The 21,497-nt window shown below is 38.6% G+C and overlaps 1 protein-coding gene across 2 annotated transcripts in view; it reads left to right on the top strand.

The window, feature by feature from the left end:
* Positions 1-21,497, top strand: part of FNDC3A (fibronectin type III domain containing 3A) — a 244,613-nt gene that overhangs the window by 19,877 nt on the left and 203,239 nt on the right. For both annotated transcript variants that reach the window (XM_090258101.1, XM_090258102.1), the window contains exon 2: positions 20,425-20,562. In XM_090258101.1, coding sequence (XP_090114227.1) covers positions 20,464-20,562 — 99 coding nt within the window. In that variant the 5' untranslated portion in view covers positions 20,425-20,463. The remainder of the gene's footprint in view (positions 1-20,424; positions 20,563-21,497) is intronic.

Genomic DNA, 21,497 nt, shown 5'->3' on the forward strand with positions numbered 1-21,497 from the left:
AATCAAACCTACAACCTTTTGGTGTTCCACATCATGCTCCAACCAGCTGGCCACTGGCCAGAGGAGATTAAAAAGAGGTTTTAAAAGACATGAAAGCCAACCCTGGTTGGTGTGGCTAAGTGGATTGAGCGTCGGCCTGCGAACCAAATATCACTGGTTCGATTGCCAGTCAGGGCACATAACTAGGTTACATGTCAGGTCCCCAGTTGGGGGCACAAGTGAGAGACAACCACACAATGATGTTTCCCTCTCTTTCTCCTTTCCCCTCTCTCTGAAAATAAATAAACAAACAAATAAATTATTTTTAGAAAAAGACATGAACGCCAATAAGTAGTGTATGCGATTACGTAGTATGAATTCTGATTCAAACAAGTTTTAATAAAAAGTAATGAGAGCTTGAAATTTGAATACTGCTATGTTTGATGGCTTAAGGAATTATTAATTTTTAAGTTTGGTAATGGGTTTTTGGGTTGTTTTTTCCTTTGCTAAATTTTGTTATTATCAATTACATTTTTAATAGCCTAGAATGTTTAAATTTATACTCTGGACCATTAATGACATTGAGCTTGTGGTTTTTAAGGATTCTTGTCTAAATTTTAGAGATACATACGGAAACATCTGCAGATGAAATTATATATTTACTTGATAATAATTCAAAATAGGAATATGCAGGTGGTGGTGTAGATGAAACTAGACAGGCTGTAAGTTGAAATGGTTGAATCTGTGTGATGAGAACATGGGAATTCATTATACTCTTATGATTATTTTGGCATATGTTTGACGTTTTCCAGAAATAAAAAAGGTATATGAGGTTAAGTTGACCTTTTGCAGTATGATCTAAGACTCCCAACTCCCGCTTCTTACATGTTTCTATAGGAATATTTTTCCAGGTATTTCTGACTTCTAAATGCAATTTATCTCTAAGTTGAGGACTGCCTCTATTCTCTTTTTATTTAAAATACTTTTAGTTGTAGTTTTATTTGTACCAAATCTTGTCCCGGTGTTCCTTTGGGTTAGCCAAAAGTTTGTTTGATTTTTTCCATAAGATGGCTGTAGTAGCACTTAGTTGTTTTTAAAGTTATTTGAAACAATTTTGTTAGATTGTATTGTGACAGCTGTCATATCAGTGTGCATAAAAAAAGCTTATCAAAGTTTCTAAATTTTTAAAAATAATTTATTTATTTATGCTGGTTTGTTTATTTACTTATTTATTCTTTAGAGAGAGGGGAAAGGAGAAAGAGAGGGAGAGAAACATCACTGTGTGGTTGCCTCTCACTTGCGCCCCCAATTGGGGACCTGACGTGCAACCTAGTAATGTGCCCTGACTGGGAATCAAACCAGCGCCACTTGGATCGCAGGCCGACGCTCAATCCACTGAGCCACAGCAGCCAGGCAAAGTTGGTAAATTTTTGTGTAGCCATTTTAGTATTGAAGATGGAATAAAATATGCGACATTTTTGGCATATTATGCTTTTTATTTTAAGAAAGGTAAAAATGCAAAAGATTTGTGCAGTGTATGGAGGAAGTGCTATGACTGATTGAATGTGCATAGTTTCATGCTGGAGATTTCTTGCTGGTTTGGGTAGAACAGTTGAAGCTGATAACAATCAAATCGAGACATTGAGAACAATTAGTGTTACACCATGCACTAGAGAGCTGACATACTCAAAATACCCAAATCAGTAGTTATTGCTGAAAATGAAAAATGTGTCTTTTATTTAATGGAAAGAACCACATGAACTTTTTGGCCAACATATACTTTCAAGGATCAAATAATTTTAAAAACTGGGGAAAGAAGGAACAAAAAACAGCCTGAATTAATTCTCTCTTCAATGACCAAGTTGTTTTATTTTTTTTCTTTCTGATAACGGTTTTTTAAAGTCACTGATAGCACTATGTCTCCTTACTATTCTTTTCCTGTCTTAATTTTTGTACAAGTATAAATTTCTTTTATAAATTATTAAGAAAGCACAACTCTCCTTTTATGCCTTAATGAAAGTTTACATTAAGATAATGGAAATTTAGGTGAACCAAAATAATGCATTTAATTAATTGCATATATTTTTAACATTCATTTTTCTGGAGGACAGTTAATATCAAATGGGGTAATTGCAAGAATTAATTAGTCTTAGGAAAAATATAAAATAATATGTTTTTTATTAAATATAATATATGAAATATTTTTTAGGTTTCTGATTAGAAATGATAGCATGATTTTGCAGATTAATTTTTATGACTTCCATCTCAGGAAATTCCACTGCAGGTGATTTAAAGTGGACTTTTTAAAATCTAATGCAGTCAATTTTAGAAGATAAATCCAAAAGTTAAAAACACATAAAATACAAATTTAAATTGGAAAAATGCATTTTAGGATATCAGTTTGTAGATGAATTAGCAATTTGGATAAGGTCAAATTCAATCAGTTTATTGAAATTCCCCTGAAAAGATATTTAAATAGTTGATAAGCCAAATGTGACTTCCATTGCATATGGCTCTTCAGTACTCTCCACTTTTAAATAAAAATTTTGATGAAAATGCTATAACCGTATCCATATTACAAAAATAAAAAAGGGGGTAAATAGAGAAAATTACAGTATTACTGTAATTCCATCATCTTAATATAATTGCTACTATTGATTTAACTGTTCTTACCTAATGTTTTTTTCATATGTATATTTTCAAGGACTCCTAAATTCTAGATTTAAGTGTGATGTTAAAACTCTTTGGAATGTATAGTAGTCTTCTGATTTCAGATATGGCCTTGGAGTCCTTTTAACTTTTAGTTTTGTTGAATTAGACAAATGAGAAAAACAGAAAAATACATTGGATTTCTCAGTCTAAATGACCTTATTATTACTATGGGTCTCTCAATTATGCTGTGGCTGTAATACAGGTAGGATCTGCATTGTATTTTCCCACATACTTTTTAAAGTAGAGCTTAAGTTTCAAACCCTAAGGCATGCTTATTGTCATGAGCTAGCTACCTTAGATTAGACCTCTGGGCTATAATCATAATAGCAGTATTCTTAAAATAAAACAAAATCAGATAGAATGGATAGATATGAATCAGGAGGTTAAGAAAGAAAAACTGACAGAATATGTGAGTAAGGAAGCTAGTACAGATTCAGAATTATAGCAATGACTGAGAAAACACAAGTATTGTTTCTAAATGTGATAGAGTTATAGACTGAATTTATATGTTGAAGCCTTACCGCACAGTGTGATCATATTTCCAGGTGGGGCCTTTGGGAGGCACTAATGTTTAGATGACATCATGAGGGTGGAGCCCATGACCAGTGTTCTCTCTCTCTCTCTTGCCTTGTGAAGATACAATAAGAAGGTAGCCATCTACAGGCCAAGAAGAGAGCCTTTAGCAAGAACCTGATTAATACTGGCACACAGATCATAGAATTCTGAGACTCCAGAACTGTTGGAAATAAATTTCTGTTACTTAAGCCACCCAGTTTAAGCAGTTGTTCTAGCAGCCCAAGCTGACTAAGACAGTAATTGATACCAATAAGTGGAGTGCTGCTATAACAAATATACCCAAATTTGGAAGTGGCTTTGGAACTGGATAATTGGTAGAGGTTGGAAAAGCTCTGAAGTGGATGCTAGAAAAAGCTGAGATTGCTGTTAATAGACTGCTGATGGTGACTGATGATATCTCAGAGAGAAAAGAGGAGAGCTGGAGGGAAAACCTCCGTCTTAGAGAATACATAAATAATCATGAACAGCAGAATGTTGGTAGAAATATGGATAGTAAAGGCTATTCTGATGAGTTCTCAGATGGGAATGAGGAATGTTATTGAATAGTGGAGAAAGGCTATCCTTATTATAAGCAAAAAACAGAACGTGGCTGAGTTGTATTCATGTTCTGGTGGGGTTTTTTGGGGGTGGGTAAAACATGTTGAGTGATAAAATTGGATACTTAGGTGAGGAGGTTTCTAAGCATAGTGTTGAAGGAGTGGCTTGTTTCCTTCTAACTGCTTATAGTAAAATGTAAGAGAACAGAAATGAATTGAAAAATGATTTGTTAAACAAAAAGAAACCAGAACTTAAGATTTGGAAAATTTTCAGCTTACCCATATTGCAAAAAATGAAGCATGGTTGGAAGAAAACAGCAAGGGCGTGGCTGACCAACCATTTAGCATGTCAGAAGCCAAGGACAGAGATGGAATTATACCAGCAGAAATGCTGCCTGCTGAGACGAAAAGAAACAGAAAATGAAATGGAATGAAGGAAGGCTGTGAACATGCATTATCCTTTAAGAAAAGGAAAGAAAGACCCAAAGGTGATTCAGAGCTCATCAGGACTGCTATTTCTACCACAGTCCAGAGGGCACAGGTCTGAGGGAGGGCTACTTATACCTCAGTTTCAAAGGATGGGAATTATGCCCAGCGGAGCCACATGGACATGTCTCCACCAAGCTGAAGGAGTATCTACGGGGGTAATGCCATACCCCATTGGGTCCAGAGGGCAGGGCATGGAACCAAAGAGATTATTATCAAGCCTTAAGATCTAATGGTACTTGCCTTGCTAGGTTTTAGACTTGTTTGTGTGAGAAACGCTCACAATAAAAACCGGGACACAGGACTTGAGCAGTAAAGTGAGGCCTTTATTCACGAGTCTGCAGAGCCAGGTGCACCCTCACAGCCGGGAGAATGTGCACACCAAGTAGACAAAGGAGACTGGTTTTATAGTCTTAGCTTCCCCACCCTGAAATTGCCACCCTAAAGTGATTATCTTCTTTTACCTAAAGTGAGAGGATTAGCTTCCCCGCCCTAACGCAATTAGCTCCCCCTCCCCTCTCCTTCTTCCCTGTTTCTCCATTACTGGTTACTTCGGAGTTACAATCTAACACGGTTATCTAAATGCCCCTTCTGTGGTTTGTAGATATGCCAGTGCTGTCAGCTCCCTTCTCAGAGATCCTCTAATTACATTTGCCCTTTGTTACTAATGACTTTTTACTGGTTTGGGAGTCACTATGTCCTTATTTCTAACAATTCCCCCCTGTCTTTTTTTTGAAAATTGACTACTCAAACCATTCTATTTATTCCTTCAAATTTAAGGAGGATTTCTCGACTTTCTTCCTCATAGTTAGGATTCCCTTTGGTCTCTCGGAGGAGGAGATTATGAAAAGTTGCTGGCATCTGTTTAGTTAGTGCAGTCTCAATTAGCCTTTGAACTAAACCTCTGACGCATGGAATAATACAGCAGCCTAAAGCTGTTAGGACACCTGCTACCACTATGAGGGATACCAGAGCTGATGAGATCATTCCTTTCCAGTTACCAAACCAGTTTTCTAACCATCCTGTTACGGGATTGTCAATACCTGAGTTTTCCACCAGCTCATTTGCTAAGGTAGTTAGTCCCTGCAGGGCCTTAGTGATAGATCCATCAGGGGCTGTATTATTAGGGATAAAGGTGCAACACTGCCCCCGAGCATTACACATACACCTCCCTTTTCTGTCAACATCATATCCAGTGCCATCCTGTTCTCCCAAGCCACTCAACTGGTGGCATCTAATTGTTGAGCGATTCCTTCTATAGTATTCCTAGTATAACTGATAAACCTCTGTTGGTTATAATAAATATAGTTTATCTAGTCAACAGAAGAGCACTGACTCAAACTCTGCTGCTATCTGATTTCTAGCTTTAAACTCATCTGGAACTCCTCTGGGGACTCCAATGGTGTCATTATAGATATGAGGATTATAGGATTCACCCGGCCCCACTGACCTTTTTTTTTCCTAACCGGGGCAGTCTGGATCGGTTTTGGAAATGCTAGGGTAAATGGGATAGCCAATTGAACCAGGCACAGGTTCCACTCCACCTGTCAGGTAGGATTTTCCAGAGACTCCTCTGCCTACAATACCACCAGACATCTGTTCTGGGGATTCGGAGAGGAATATAGTTGCCAGCCCCACTGTGAAGGTGGCTCGCATTTCTGGTATGAGTGCATATTAGGAGTTCTTCCGCAGGGGTACCCGAATTCGCTTCCCACCTAGAGAGGCAAGAAGAGTAATTCATGGGCCCCACTGAGTATGAAGGGAGAGATTGAGTCCCATTACTCCTTATAGAGGGGAAGAGGAGAGACAAGCTTCTGCAAGTCTCATTTCCCCATGCACTTTCATCCTGGTAGAGAGTGAGCATACAGGCCATTCCCGAGGGGTCAGAGTCCCAGGCTAGTGGAAATGGTACAGCCTGTGCCTGGGGTCTTCCTGTGGTACAAGCATAACAGTTGCTTTTATTCAGGAATTTAACAGTAAATTTGACCCATTCTACCCAAGCATTTGCGTCTCCGTACCCAGTCTCTATCTTTAAGGTTTGTCTGAGATCTAATACCTCAAAAACTTTTCCCTTGGCTGGATTATTCTGGGGTCTTTTCTGAGGTGTTTCTGAGGTCTAGCTGGGAGAAGTTAGATTTTCTAGGGAAGGAGGAGTTGTCACTAAGTGAAGACCTAGCCACCCTACTGGATCTATGCCAGATACATCAGCTCCTAGGCCATAAACTCTGGTAGCCACATGGGGTTCCTGACTTAAGGTCTGTGGCTGGTTAAGTGTAAGAAGAGGGTTGCACTGGAGAGGCTGGCAGTTTGGGGGAGGAGCTTCTTTGCTTAAAGTTATTTTAGGCAAAGGAGACCAGTTTTAAAATGAAGCCCATTGACCAACCCATACTTCGCCAACCCAACCACTTAGTTCAGCCAAACTGTTGAGTCTCAGGAGGCAGCAATGCAGATGGGCTTCTTAAGTGAGGCTTGTATGTACAGACAACCACTCAGGAAATGATATCATAGGCTTATGCCCTATGAAAACAGAAAGACACACACATGTTAATTCACACAACACAATTCACAAACCAGTCTTTAATAAATTTGCAAGACTGTCTTATTGGGAGGACATCCAGTTGCAAGGCATTTGATATTCTTCTTGCCTGTAAATTAAGCGTTATTGATAATGTCACAGACGTGGTTTAACTTTCGAATGAAAACAAACTTTGAATTAAAATAAACTTTATAGACACAGTTAGCTGCACTAGTTTGTAGTCTACCACTGAGCATTGTGATTTTCCTCAAATCACGATTTTTCTCCTTAAGATTACCCTCCTTGTTATTAAAGGGACTGCATTAAGTCCAGTTTTAATTTAGCCTGTTCATTTGCATAAATACAACAAGAGCAGCCATTGATAGCATAAATCTTTTAAGTCTGCTTTGCTGGAACTTACACAAGGAACCTTCAGGATTACCTGAATTCGCTTCCCACCTAGAGAGGCAAGAAGAGTAATTCATGGGCCCCACTGAGTATGAAGGGAGAGATTGAGTCCCATTACTCCTTATAGAGGGGAAGAGGAGAGACAAGCTTCTGCAAGTCTCATTTCCCTCTGGCTACAGAAGCTGATCCACACACCTGCCATCTGGTCTTGCCTGTAAAACCCATGCTTTTTACAAGTTCTTCAAGCTTTCCATTGTCCCTTAAGTTTCCTCCTAGCCATTTATCAGGGAAGCAACCTTCGTTTCTTCCCTAGAAAGATTGCCATGGACCGCACAACCAACCAAGATGCTAGGCCTTTTCCTTATGGGCTTTCATTAGCCTAGGCATGCCTCCTACAGGCATGACATTCCAGTCAAAGCCTCGGCTGATATAACTACCATTAGCAACTGGTCTTATTAGTTTTATGCAAAGGAACCTTATGTCACTTCTTACTTCTTTACAATGCCAAATACTGGAGGGTTCTGGTAGGGAGGAAAATATAAAGGCGTGAAGGAAAATCCTTGTCCTTCAAAACTGCATTTCCATGCATTATACCTTCTATTACTAAAACCATACAATTTCTTCTCAAAACCTTTATAAATTTCTAGTCAACCTTTTTATTTACATGCCTTACACCTTTCCTGGTTCCCTTTCTTTTATGTGAAGTTTTAAAATTTCCCTGGGAAACCTCAATTTTTCCTTTCAGAGCATAAATAGAACAAGCAGCTGAGGTTTCCTTTTCCCAGGTTTAAAGCTTCCATAACTTTCCTTTTTATTATTACAACTATTCTTAGACCTTCTGCAGCATTCACAAACTTTCTAAATACCCTTTACTGCTTTAGATTTAACCATAACATGCTTCCAATCCTTGTTCTTTTCCACACGGTGAAGGACTGTACTCAAACTCAGTATCTGGCAGCTAAAAGTTCCTAGATTTGCAGAGATATTCTGCAGCTTTTTGAAGTTCCTGCTTCTCCTCCTTTCTTCTAACATACACTTTTTGAGCTTTCCTGAGGAGTTTTTCAATTACTTTATTTGACCCATTCATTTACTTTTTGCAATTTCTTACAAATATTTGGCCAGTTTCTGTTACAATGGTGACTTTTAAGAGTCCCTGTCCTACAGCATTCTCTGGATTTAGACCAGAATACTTCCTCATTTGGTCCCTGAGCTTCTGTAGGAATTTGATGGAGCTATATTTCGAATGCCTTGGAGATATTCTGTGCTTGGGGAATGAACTTCTTGATTCCCCTGATAATGAGGCTTCTAAGATCTCTCATCTGAGCCCTATCCTCCGGCCTGTTATTCCACTCAGGGTCTATACTGGGAAACTTTTGTTAGGCCGGGACAATTTCCTGACCGGGAGGATGTTCCCTTTCCCATATCCCCATAGCAGCCCGTCTGATCACTCCCTTCTCTTCCCCACTGAAGATGTCTAGTATAGACATTAATTCTGTCCACATGTATATGCTGGGTCTGGGGAACTGATTTAATTGTTCCGCCAGTCCAAGGGGGTCCTTTACCAAGCGCTTCATATTGCGCTTGAAGTTTCTAACTTCAGTGCTTGTTGAAGGAGCATTTGACATATCTAATATGTCCTGGACCCATGGAGAACTCCCTAAGGGGAAACCGGCTGCTCTGAGGGAATGGGGAAGTTTTTTAGGTCTTGCTTACATTGTTTCAATTCCTTTCTTAATTTAGATAAGTTGCCACCAGCGCAGTAGGTGTCATGGGGGTGGATACTGGTGGGGTATCTGCTAGGTGTTCCTGGCCTCTTCCGTCTGTACTGTCCGTCCACGGTGCCTCTGCCCAGTTGGCTGCTGGCTGGCCGGGGCTATAAGGAAGTGGGAGACAGGACAGAGGGTCCCAGGCTTTATCTTCTTTCTCTTTTACAGGGAAGAGACCTGCGGATCTGCTGGTAGGTGGTGATCAGCAGAGAGCATATTCCCTCTCTTCCTTAAAGGCTGATGCCTGGCCCTGGCTGTTGTGACCCAGTGGACCAAGCACCAGCCCGCGAACCAAGTGTCGCTCGTTCAACTCCCAGTCAGGGCACACCACCAGGCCACACGCCAGGTTCCCAACTGGGGGCACGAGCGAGAGGCAACCACACAGCGATGTCCCTCTCTTCTCTCTCCAAAAACAAACAAACAATCCAAAAAAAAGCTGAACACACATATAAGACCAGGGCTTGACAAACCCAACATTCATCAGACCCAAATTGGGGCCAGAAGACACATTTCCCCTAAATGGGTTCCTTTGGCCAAAGGAAACAACAATAATTTGCCATTGTCTGGTTTTCCTTACTTTTGGTCCGGGGATCCTTTCCCCAGTGCTCTAACATTCTCCCTAATGGACTGTTGGGTGGAATGTTTGTGAGGCTTTTCTTGGCCCCAACCCTAGGCCTAGAATTTCTATTTCCCATCCTCAGCTGATTCCCGTGGCTGAATCCGGTTGTGTTCTCAACCTAACGAACCCAGCGGAGGTGCACTCCGGCCGTTTCCTCACAGGACAATGGACCCAGCGGAGAGGCACGCCACACTTGTACCAGCCACACACGCAACTCGTACCAGCCACACACGCAACTCGTACCAGCCACATACACAACTCGTACCAGCCACACGCACAATCAGTTTTCCGAGGATGCCCAACCACCAAGGCAGTACTTAAGTCCAATTTTCCTACCTTGGCCCGTGCACGAGGTTGCCTGGTTGCCATGGTGTTTGCTTTTATTTCTCCCCTGCATCGATCCACTGCTGTCCCAACAAGAAGTCTCGGGTCGTTTCCGGACACTGAGGCGGGTGGGCCCTGGGTCAAGCGGGCCACCCAAAGTGGGTAGGATGTGTCTCCCCGCCTTGGCTCAGAGCCCCTTCCCGCACACAGGCGGAGGATCCCGGACGAGCCCCCAAATTGTGAGAAACGCTCACAATAAAAACCGGGACACAGGACTTGAGCAGTAAAGTGAGGCCTTTATTCACGAGTCTGCAGAGCCGGGCGCACCCTCACAGCCAGGAGAATGTGCCCGCCAAGTAGACAAAGGAGACTGGTTTTATAGTCTTAGCTTCCCCACCCTGAAATTGCCACCCTAAAGTGATTATCTTCTTTTACCTAAAGTGAGAGGATTAGCTTCCCCGCCCTAACGCAATTAGCTCCCCCTCCCCTCTCCTTCTTCCCCGTTTCTCCATTACTGGTTACTCCGGAATTACAATCTAACACGGTTATCTAAATGCCCCTTCTGTGGTTTGTAGATATGCCAGTGCTGTCAGCTCCCTTCTCAGAGACCCTCTAATTACATTTGCCCTTAAGACCCTTTAATTACATTTGCCATTTGTTACTAATGACTTTTTACTGGTTTGGGAGTCACTATGTCCTTATTTCTAACACTTGGGACCTGTCGTCCTTTCTTTATTCTGATTTCTGATTTTGGCCTGTCCCACCATTGTATTTAGGAAGCACATAAGTTGTCTGGTTTCATAGGTTCCTGTCTGGAGAGGAATTTTGCCTCAGGATGATTGTGCCCAAATCTCAACCAAATCTGATTTAGATTAAACTTTTAGACTTTAGAGTTCATGTTGAAATTAAGACTTTTGTTGGGATGGAATGAATGTATTGTGCATGTAAGAAGGACATGAAGTTTGAGGGGCTGGATAAAGAATTTACAAAACAAATGTTTGTGTCCATCTGAAATGGACAGATTGAACACTTAAATCCTTTCCTGATCATTTTAAGAGGTGGCCTTTGGGAGGTAATTAGGTTTTGATGAGGTCATTAGGGTGGAGCCCCCATGATGGGAAAAGTGCCTTTGAAACAGGAAAAGCTGGTGTACCTGCTGCCTGTCATCTACCAGACCCAATAAGCGGAGAAAGGGATTTAATCTTTATGGTCGCTTTATTTACATGGTCAGAGATCTAAGTCGACAGCGGGTTTGTACCCTAACAGACTGTCTTAAATTTCATTATAAACGGACCCTTTTTATAATAAGAAGAAAAGTGTAGGTAAGGGGTTTGGAATTCAGGGAAAAGGTTAATTGGATAGAAGCTGCAGCATTCCTTCATTTGTGTCCTGGGTGTTGGTCTTTGTGCTCTGAGCAGTGGTCATCTCACCCTGGAGTACAATGGCTCAGATACTATCTTGATTGCTTGCAATCCTCCTGAGGCACAAAGGTGGAACTGCTTATGGTTTCCTGGAGTCAAGGTGGGTCATACCTCCAGTTCCTGAAACAATAGCTTTTTACATACATTGATTGCTAAGCTTATTAGCTGTTACCTGAAACTAAAATTTTCCAACATTTGAGTCCCCCATCAGTTTGATGTAGTCTAATTTGTCTATTATTTTTTTTAATCCTCACCCAAGGATATGTTTACTGACTTGGAAAGGGGGGGGTTGTGGGAAGGGGATGTTGATGTCAGAGTGAAACATTGATCTGTTGGCTCATGTATGTGCCCCAATTGCATATTGAATCAACAGTCTAGGTATGTGCCCCTGACCAGGGATTGGACCTACAACCTTTTAATGTATGAGACAATGCTCCAACCATCTGAGCCATCTGACCAGCGCTCATTTGTCTATTTTTGCTTTCATGGTGTGAGAAATGCTCACAATAAAACACCGGGACACAGGACTTCACCAGCAAAGCGAGGCGTTTATTCACGAGTCTTCAGAGTCGGGCGCACAGCCAGCCAGGGGCATGTGTGCCTGACAAAATGGAGTTGGCTGTTTTTATCCTAATGCGAGTAACATCCCCCCTTCCCCGCCCCTTCTTCTCCTCCATTTTTCCATGCTGGATACTCTGGAGTTACAATCTAACGCAATTAACTAAATTAAGTGAGGGTAATCTGGTTATAGGTCTGTCTCCAGCTCTCCTTTGAAATTTCCCTATCTTGTTTGCTGGGCTGTCTAGCTACATTGTCCTATTTCCCAGAGTTTGGTGATGAATATCTCCCCCCTCCCTTTTATCTTAGATATCCTTTGTTCTCAGAAGCATTTGTGCTGAGCTGTGGAATGCCCCCTTCCTGATTTGCAAATATACCAATACTGTTAACTCTGGCTCAGAGACCCTCTGATTACATTTGTCCTTTGCTGCTAATTATTTTCTGCTGGTTTGGACGTCACCTTCCCCTTAAAATGGTCTTCACTTTTGGTGTCATATCTAAGATACTATTAACAAGACCAATGCCATAAAGCTTTTCCTCTTATTGAAGTTTTATAATTTTGGTTCTTACAATTAGGTCTTAAATTAATTTTGTGAATCGTGTTAGGTTACAAGTCTGACTTCTTTCTTTTGAAAGAAGATACACTGTTTTCCAGTCACCATTTGTTGAAAGGATTGTCCATTGTATGGTTTTGGCACGCTGGTTAAAGATCGTTTGACCATATACATGAGAGTGTTTCAGGCCTCTCTATTCTCTTTTGTTGGTGTATTTGTTTTGTCTTTATGCCAGTACCACACTATTTTGATTACTGTGGCTTTGTAATATGTTTTGAAAGCAGGAAATATGAGCCCTCCAACTTTGTTTTTCTTTTAAAAAATTATTTTGGCTATTCGGAGGATCTTTGACATGCCATAGGAATTTTAGGATGAATTTTTCTACTTCTTTAAAAAAAAGAAAATCTTTTTAGATTTTGACAGGGATTACATTGAGTTTGTAGATTGCTTTGGATAGTATGGGCCTAACAATATTGTCTTCCAATCTATCAATACAGGATATCTTTCCAGAATGTCCTCTTTAATTCCTCTTAGGATATTTTGTCAGTTTTCAGTATACAAATCTTTCACTTCCTTGATTAGATTTATTTCTAAGTATTGTATTTTAATGCAAGTATAGATGGGATTGTTTTCAAATTTTCTTTTCGATTTTTTTGGTTACTGTATAGAGAGGCATCTGATAGTTGCATGTTGGTTTTTATATTTTGCATTTTTACTGAATTTGTTGATTGATTCTAACAGTTTTTAAAAAATCTTTAGGATTTTCTACATATAAGATCATGTTATGTATGAAGAGAGATAGTTTTATTCTTTCTAATTTGGATGCCTTTTATGTTTTTAAGCATATTTTATTGATTATGTTGTCACAGTAGTCCCATTTTTTTTCCTTTGCTCCCCTCCGCCTAGTAGCCCCCTACCCTGCAACAATCCCACCCCTCTTAGTTCATGTCCATGGGTTATGCATATAAGTTCATTGGCTTCACCCTTTTCTATATTATCCTTAACTTCCCTCTGTCTATTTTGTACCAACCAATTATGCTTCTTATTCCCTGCACCATTTCCCCATTTCTCTCCCTTCGCCTTCCTAGCTGATAACCCTCCAAATGATCCCCAGCCTATGATTCTGTTCCTATTCTGGTTTGCTTAGTTGGATTTTGTTTTTATTTTTTAGATTCAGTTGTTGATAGTTGTGAGATTGTTGTCATTTTAGTGTTCGTAGTTTTGATCTTATTTTTCTTAAATTAAGTCGCTTTAACATTTAATATAATAAAGGCTTGATGATGATGAACTCCTTTAGCTTTACCTTGTCTGGGAAACACTCTTATTTGCCCTTCCATTCTACATGATAGCTTTGCTGAATAGAGTAATCTTGGTTGTAAGTTCTTGCTTTTCATCACTTTGAATACTTCTTGCCAGTCCCTTCTTGCCTGTAAAGTTTCTTTTGAGAAATCAGCTGAGAGTCTTTTAGGCACTTCTTTGTAGGTAACTCTCTGCTTTCCTCTTGCTGCTTTTAAGATTCTCTCTTTATCTCGAACCTTTGGCATTTTAATAATGATGTGTTTTGGTGTGGTCCTCTTTGGGTCTAGCTTGTTTGGGATTCTCTGTGCTTCCTGGACTTGTATGTCTTATTTCCTTCACCAAATTAGGGAAGTTTTCATTCATTATTTTTTCACATAAGTTTTCAATTTCTTGCTCTTCCTCTTCTCCTTCTGGCACCCCTATGATTTGGATGTTGGCATGTTTACAGTTGTCCCAGAGGTTCCTAAGCTCTCTTCATTTTTTTCAATTCTTGTTTCTCTGTACTGGTTGACTTTTTTTCTTCCTTATGTTCCCTTCACCATTGGTTTTATGTGGATTCTCCTTCGTTTCATTTATCATAGCCTTCAATTCTTCCCTTATGCATTTGCTGTACTTAAGTATATCTGCCAAGCCCGTGAGCATTTTTATCACCAGTGTTTTGAACTCTATGTCTATTAGGTTGGCTATGTCCTCATCACTTAGCTCTCCCGCTGGAATCTTGATCTGTTCCACCTTTTGGGCCATACTTCTCTGTCTCCTAATCTTGACAGGCTCCTGTGTCTGTTTGCCTCTGTGTCTTAGATAGAGCTGTCGCACCTGTTACATTGTAAGGGGCAGAGCCTTAGTATTGGTCAGTGAAGGGCAACCTGTTTCACTGCATTGTGGCTCTGTATGTGGGCGAGGGGTCAGAGAGGGAACAGTGCCGCTTGCTCAGCACTCGCCCCTTTTCCAGGTACTTCTTCCTCTTCCATATGGGACCAGCACCTGTCTAGCTGTTGCCCTAGCTGTTGTTCCCAGAGTGGGTGGGTCTCCGGACGTTCTAGAACCGTGCGGCCCTTTAAACAAGTGGACTCTACTGAGAGACCAGCAGTTTCTTCATCTGCCCCAACCCCCACTGGTTTGCAGTCATAAGCAATGAGGCTTTATTTTCCCTGGTGCTGGAACTGTGAGCTCTGTGGTCTGGTCAGGTGCTGGGAGCGCTGCCCAGGTGTTCCTCCCTAGTTTTTAAAATGTGTGACTGCACTTTCTGCTGGCCTGCTACTGCCGCCACTGCTGTCACCAGCATACCATGTCCTCTCCGCCCATCCTACTTGTCTGGATGAGTATTTCTTCTTTATATCTTTGTTTGTGGGACTTCATGCAGCTTGATTTTCTGGAACTTCTGGTTTGTCTTAGTTTTGAGGTAGCTGTATACTTTCTTAGTTGTTGAGGGAGATGCAGCGTGTCTCTCTAGGCCTCCATCTTGGCTGGAAGTCAGATGCCTTTTATTTCTCTTTCAGGCCTAAATGCTCTGGCTAGGACTTCGTGTACTATGAATGGATGTGACACGAGAGTGGGCATTTGGCCTTGCTCTCAGTATTAGAAAAAAGCTTTCGGTCTTTCATCACTGAGTATGATATTAGTTGTAGGGTTTTAGTGTGGCCTTTAATATGTTGCGATAGCTTCCTTCTATTCCTAGTTTATTGAGTGCTATTTTTGAATCAGAAAAGGGCATTGAATATTGTCAAATCTTTTTCTGCATTTGGTAAGACAATCATGCTTTAACTTTAAAAAACAATTTTACTGGAGTGTACACAAAAGTACATAGATAGAGTTATGCAAATGTAGGTTTACAGTTTTGAGTACATGAAACAGTTTGTTCTTGTATTATTATTTATATTATTTACCATAAAAACAACTTAAACTTACTTTTGCCCCACCCTCTATATCAGTGTACAGGTCAATGCATAATGCAGTAGCAGTTAACACATAACAGCATCACAAGTGAAGACATAGAACAGTACCAGCACCCCATAAACTACCTTCATGCTCCTTCCAGTCTCCATTCTTTCTTCCTCTCCAAAAAGGCAATTGCTATCTTGACTTTTAATACTATAGATTGGTTTTATGGGCTTTGAAACTTTCTACTTAAGAAAAGGTTGTGTAGTACATATTCTTCTGAGTATGATTTCACTCACTTTTATTTGTGAAGTTCATGTTTTTCCCTGTATCATGAGTTCATTAATTTTCATTGTTGTATAGTTGTCCAGTTGGATGAATCAGATACAGTTTACAATTTACTGTGGATGGTTGTTTAGGATGGTTATAGCCTTGGGCTATTAAAGAATAATGCTGTTGTGTACCTTCATGTACTTATCTTTCAGTGCAAACGTGCATGCATTTCTTTTTTGGTATACAGTAGGAGTCTAATAGCTGGATCATAACTGGGTCATAGAATATTTATATGTTCAATTTTGGTAGGTAATATAAAATTGGTATCCAGAGTGATTTTGAGTTTTCATTCCATATGAGTGTGCCAGTCACTAATACTTGATATTGTTAGTCTCTTTCATTTTTATCATCCTATTGAGTATGTGGTAGTATTATATAATTTTTAATTAGCTTTTTCCTAGTAACTAGTTAATTTGAGAATTTTTTATATATTTACATATAAAAACTGTCTTCAGTTTACACTTTTGTGAAGAGTATATACCACTTCCTTGACATTTTCCTGTTTTTCAAAAATTAGTTTGTAGGAGGCCTGTATAAAAGGGGAACACCAAAAAACCTGAATTTATTTTTTAAAAATTGTGTATTTATTCTCACATATTTAAACTTTAGTCACTTCCAAAGGACTCTCAGTTCAACATAATATACCTATTGGCACATTTTTCCACTGCTCCAAACAGTTTTAGAGCACATCAATTTTAATGCCTTTTAGTGCATTTGCTGTTTTTTGTTTTACCTCTTCCATATTGGGAACACCTTTCCATTTGAGGACTTTTTTTCTTCCAGAGAAACAAAAAAAAAGTCACTTGGGGAGAGATCGAGTGAATAGGGAAGGTGGGGCACAGAGTCATGTCCTTTTGGTCAAAAACTGCTAAACAGACTGTACAGTGGGAGCAGGTGCACTCGTAAATCACTCATGAAATGGCCAAACCCTTGGAAAGTGTGTTCAAAAAAAAATTTACTGAAGCCAAACACAGCCTCTCTCAGCAACACCAGCTGGCACACCGATACAGATGGTTTACTCACCTAGCAGGGGGTATGTGTACTGTAAGGGACCTGCCTTCCAGAAAATAATTCCAGGTTTCTATGGGTCCCTCCTCATATATTCTAAATATGCAGTATCTTTCAGTTACGTATGTTGTAAATACCTTTCTGTCTGACTTACCTTTTATTCTTTTAAAGATATTTCTTAATAAGAGATCTTAATTTTAATGAAGTTTAATCTATCATTTTGTTCCTCTGTGATTTAAGAACCAATATGTACCATGTTTGAAAAAATCTGTCCCATGGTTATGAAGATGTTCTTTTGTGTTTTCTTTTAGAAGCTTCTTTGTTTTATGTTTACATTCAGATCTGCAACCTGACATTAATATTTTTAAAAGATTATTTAATTTGACATTAATTAAAATTTCAGACTTAAAGGAATGTTGCAAGAATAGTAGAGACATCCAGCTTTTCTTCCCTCAAATTCCTGAAATGTTAATATTTTATTATGTTATTACTACAGAGATAGTTGAATATTGATATATAGATATAGATATGGGCAGTGGTATGCTGAAGCTATCTTGGACTTGTATTCAAAAATTGATTGTTAAAATTTCAGGAATTTTCAGGTCGATTTTTAAGTCATGATAGCTTGAAATAGTCCATGAAGGAATTTTTTTCATGAAAATTAGCAAACTCAAGAAATCACTCCCTTTTTTTTTTTTAAACATATCTCATACATTAAATTAAGAAACCAAGTAGCCCTGATTGGGTGGCTCAGTTGGTTGGAGTGTTGAGCTGTACACCAAAAGGTTGCATGTTTGATCCTGGTCTGGCACATACCTAGGTTACAGGTTCAGTCCCAGTCAGGGAGCATACAGGAGGCAACTGATCAATGCTTCTCTCTCACACTGATGTTTCTCTCTCTTGCTCTCTCTCTCCCCCGCCCCACTCCTCCTCCCTCCCTTCTTTTCTCTAAAATCACTAAACATATCTTCATGTGAGGATTTTTTTAAAAGCAAGTAAAAATAGAGGCATAACTTAAAACAAGTGGGTGTTTGTAGTCACAAAACAAGATGAGAATGTAGGAAGTGAGTGGTAACAGAATTAGAATAAATTTCTTGAAAGAAGCTGACAGTGTTCTCTGTGCAGGAGTGAAAGGAACTTTTAGCTTTCTGAATGCAGCATTTAGGTTGCATGACTGAAGTTTATGATTTGCAAGCTGAAATAAAACCAACTACTTTGCATATTGTGTGATGAATATGGCCATATAAGCAATCAGTTCATAAATGAAACTTTTGATGTGTTACAGCTTTACAAAGAATAAAATTAGAGATAACACTATGTGGGATGATAATATTAAAACATAGCATGTGGCTTCAGATCCAATCTGTAATAGCAGTGTTCTTGGAATTCACTGAAGGTTCAGAAGAAATTTCTATTTGTAAAGCTTCCAGTCCACCTCTTGAAACCAAACTATGGTTGTAATTACACTCTAAAATTTAAGTTATAATCATGATTTGCAGTTTTAATTAAACATATATAAAATATTACAAATAGAATAAAATGACAAAATAAAAATTACTCTGGTTATTTTTTAAAATTTACTAATTGACAAAAAATGAATTGCTTATAAACTTTTAACTCTGGTTAGTCTTATTAATCCTGAGTTAGCTTACCTAAAAATGTTTCTTCTTAAACTAATTATGTGACATGCAAGTGCAAGAGTGAAAATAATAAATTGACTTTCCCATCTTATAATTCTTTGTATAGTTCACAGAGTGAAATTATCTGACATGATTTAAAGTGCTCAGTGATTTTATTGAACTTTAAGAAATAGAGCAATACAGATTAAACCATAAGTTAGATTTGCATATCCCATATATATATATATATATCCATATATGAGTATATACAATAGATGTTTATATAAATATGTATCTTGTTATGTTTACATTGCATACAGTTTTTGATAATGTTTTGTACTATAGTTTTATGTATAAAATCTTGAAGTAGATACCTATATTGAATATTTTTAAAAATCTTGCAGCAGTTTTTATATATCTAAATAGAAAATTGTTTTTAGGTTAAATCAACTTGTACAAGCATTTCTGCAAAGACTCAAGACTTTAATGTCTTATAAAAGTTAAACATTTTAACACTACTGAATTATAGAATGCTGCAAGCATCCAAAATTTTTTATTTTGCCTTTCAGTGTATATTCAAGAAAATTTATGATTGAGCTCAATTGTGCTCATCCTGACATGTAATTGGCTGATGTTTTATTGGTTGGTGTTGTATGTGATAGACTAATATTGCTTATGTCATATCCGTTACTTTTTATATCAGTGATGCTCTGTTTACAGTTAAGTGTTTCTATTGTAAATGTATGTGCTTTCATCACTGAAATGATTTGGTTTATTATAAAGTGTCACTTAGAAAAGAAAAATAAAACTATAAATGGTAGAAGGCAAGTGTCAGACATAAAACTCGAAGAGTCTTATTCTAATCCTGAATGAATTTTTCTAACATTCTGATCTGTTTGAAGGGTCAGTGAAAAATCATAATTCTGGTGTAGTTCCTGGAGACTGATAGGATGATAAAGGTGGATTTGGTCTTAATGTCACCTTCTCTCCTCAAAGAAGAAAATCAGTGATAGGATTGCTCATTCAGTCATTGCAATTTAGTATCTATCCCAGTGTTTAAACTAAAAAATGATGGCAGTTAAATAAATACTGTATAGAGATCAAAGGGATATAGAAACAATTTAAATAGAAGCTGTGGATCATACTGGCTTTATTATATCTTAGTTTATTGTCTACGTTGACAGACAGTTGGTTAAGTTGGAAGAAATGTATTCCCATAAATGCTCTGTTGACTAAAATGTAGTCAATAGGATATTAAAAAAAATTACTTTGATAAGAATATCTCTTTAGGTTAAGGAATAAGACAAATCTTGGGCCTCTCTCTGGAGCACACCTGCGCCTTTCTTCCCTTTCAGGCATGCATCTTTACTTTTCTCTCCTAAATACTAAGGATTCCCACAAGACTTGCAGCCAGGAGAGCAATAGACAGCAGCACCTCATCCTGAACTTAACCTCCTGTACCTGTCTCCATTTTCACTGACATTTCAGTGAACTAACACTAGCCTGCTATGGCTCACTTGCTTCTTATAACATTTCCAGAGAGCCAAAGCCTAAGCTCTTTTTTGTTGCTTCTTCTATCTTAGACTTTTCAGTGAGCAGCAGCAGCCTTGCTTGGCTCACTTCTTTCCTATAAATTTGTAGAGAACCAAAGCAGAGTATCACCTAGACTCACTTCTGTTGCTTCTTCTACATTAATCCCTTCCTTTGTTTCGCTGTCCCCAGATTTAAAACATGCTCTCAAAATTAAAAAAGAATAAGACAAATCTTGAGTGTATTATATTTTAATATATTTTTAAGGATATATACACATTGCTGTATATTTTTGTTTTTCAGAATTGGAGAGTTATCCAGTACATTAATGTCTTATTGATAATGGCAGAACATCCACCACTACTGGATACATCTCAGATTTTAACTAGTGATATTTCTCTTCTATCTGCCCCTATTGTAAGTGCAGATGGAACGCAACAGGTAAGGAAACCAATGTTTATTTCTTTATGTCTACTACTCATGTATTTCTTTCAAAAGGATGCAAAATTTTAAACAAACTTCACATTAGTGGGTTCCCATTAATTCATGTTTTAATTTTTAATGGTATTTTTTCCATTACCATTTATCCCCCTTATACCTCCCTTCCCCTCCAACAGTCACTGCAATGTTGTCCATGTCCATGAGTCCTTTTTGATTGAGCTCTCCACCGATAAACTCCCCCCATCAATAACTGTGAGCTTGCTCTATTTATGAATCTGTCTCTATTTTTCCTGTTAGTTCAGTTTATTCATTAGATTCCACATATGAGTGAAATCATATGGTATTTGTCTTTCCCTAACTGCCTTATTTCACTTAGCATAATGTTCTCTAGGTCTATCCATGGTTTCACAAAGGGTAAAATTTTCTTTTTTCCAACCAAATAGTATTCTGTTGTGTAAATGTCCCATGGTTTTTTTTGTTTTTTTGTTTTTTATCCACATATCTATTGATGGACACCTGGGCTGCTTCCATATCTTGGTGATTGTATAAATAATGCTGCATGAACATAGAGGTGTTTATGTTTACTCAGATTACCATTTTGGGTCCCTTTGGATTAATTTCCAGAAGTTGGGATCATTGGGTCAAAAGGCAGTTCTATTTTTAATTTTTTGAGGTATTTCCATACTGCTTTACACCGTGGATGCACACCAATCTTCCTTCCCACCCACAGTGAAAAAGGGTTCCCCTTTCTTCACATCCTCTCCAGCACTTGTTGTTTATTGATTTATTGATGATAGCCATTCTGACGAATGTGAGGTGATATTTCATTGTGGTTTTCATTTGCATTTCTCTGATGATTAGTGATGTTGAGCATCTTTCCTTATGTCTGTTGGCCATATGTATGTCCTCTTTGGAGAAGTGTCTTCTGCTGAGAT

The sequence above is a fragment of the Furipterus horrens genome, unplaced genomic scaffold, assembly GCF_987537825.1.
Source record: "Furipterus horrens unplaced genomic scaffold, mFurHor1.1.pri manual_scaffold_12, whole genome shotgun sequence".
NCBI lineage: Eukaryota > Metazoa > Chordata > Mammalia > Chiroptera > Furipteridae > Furipterus > Furipterus horrens.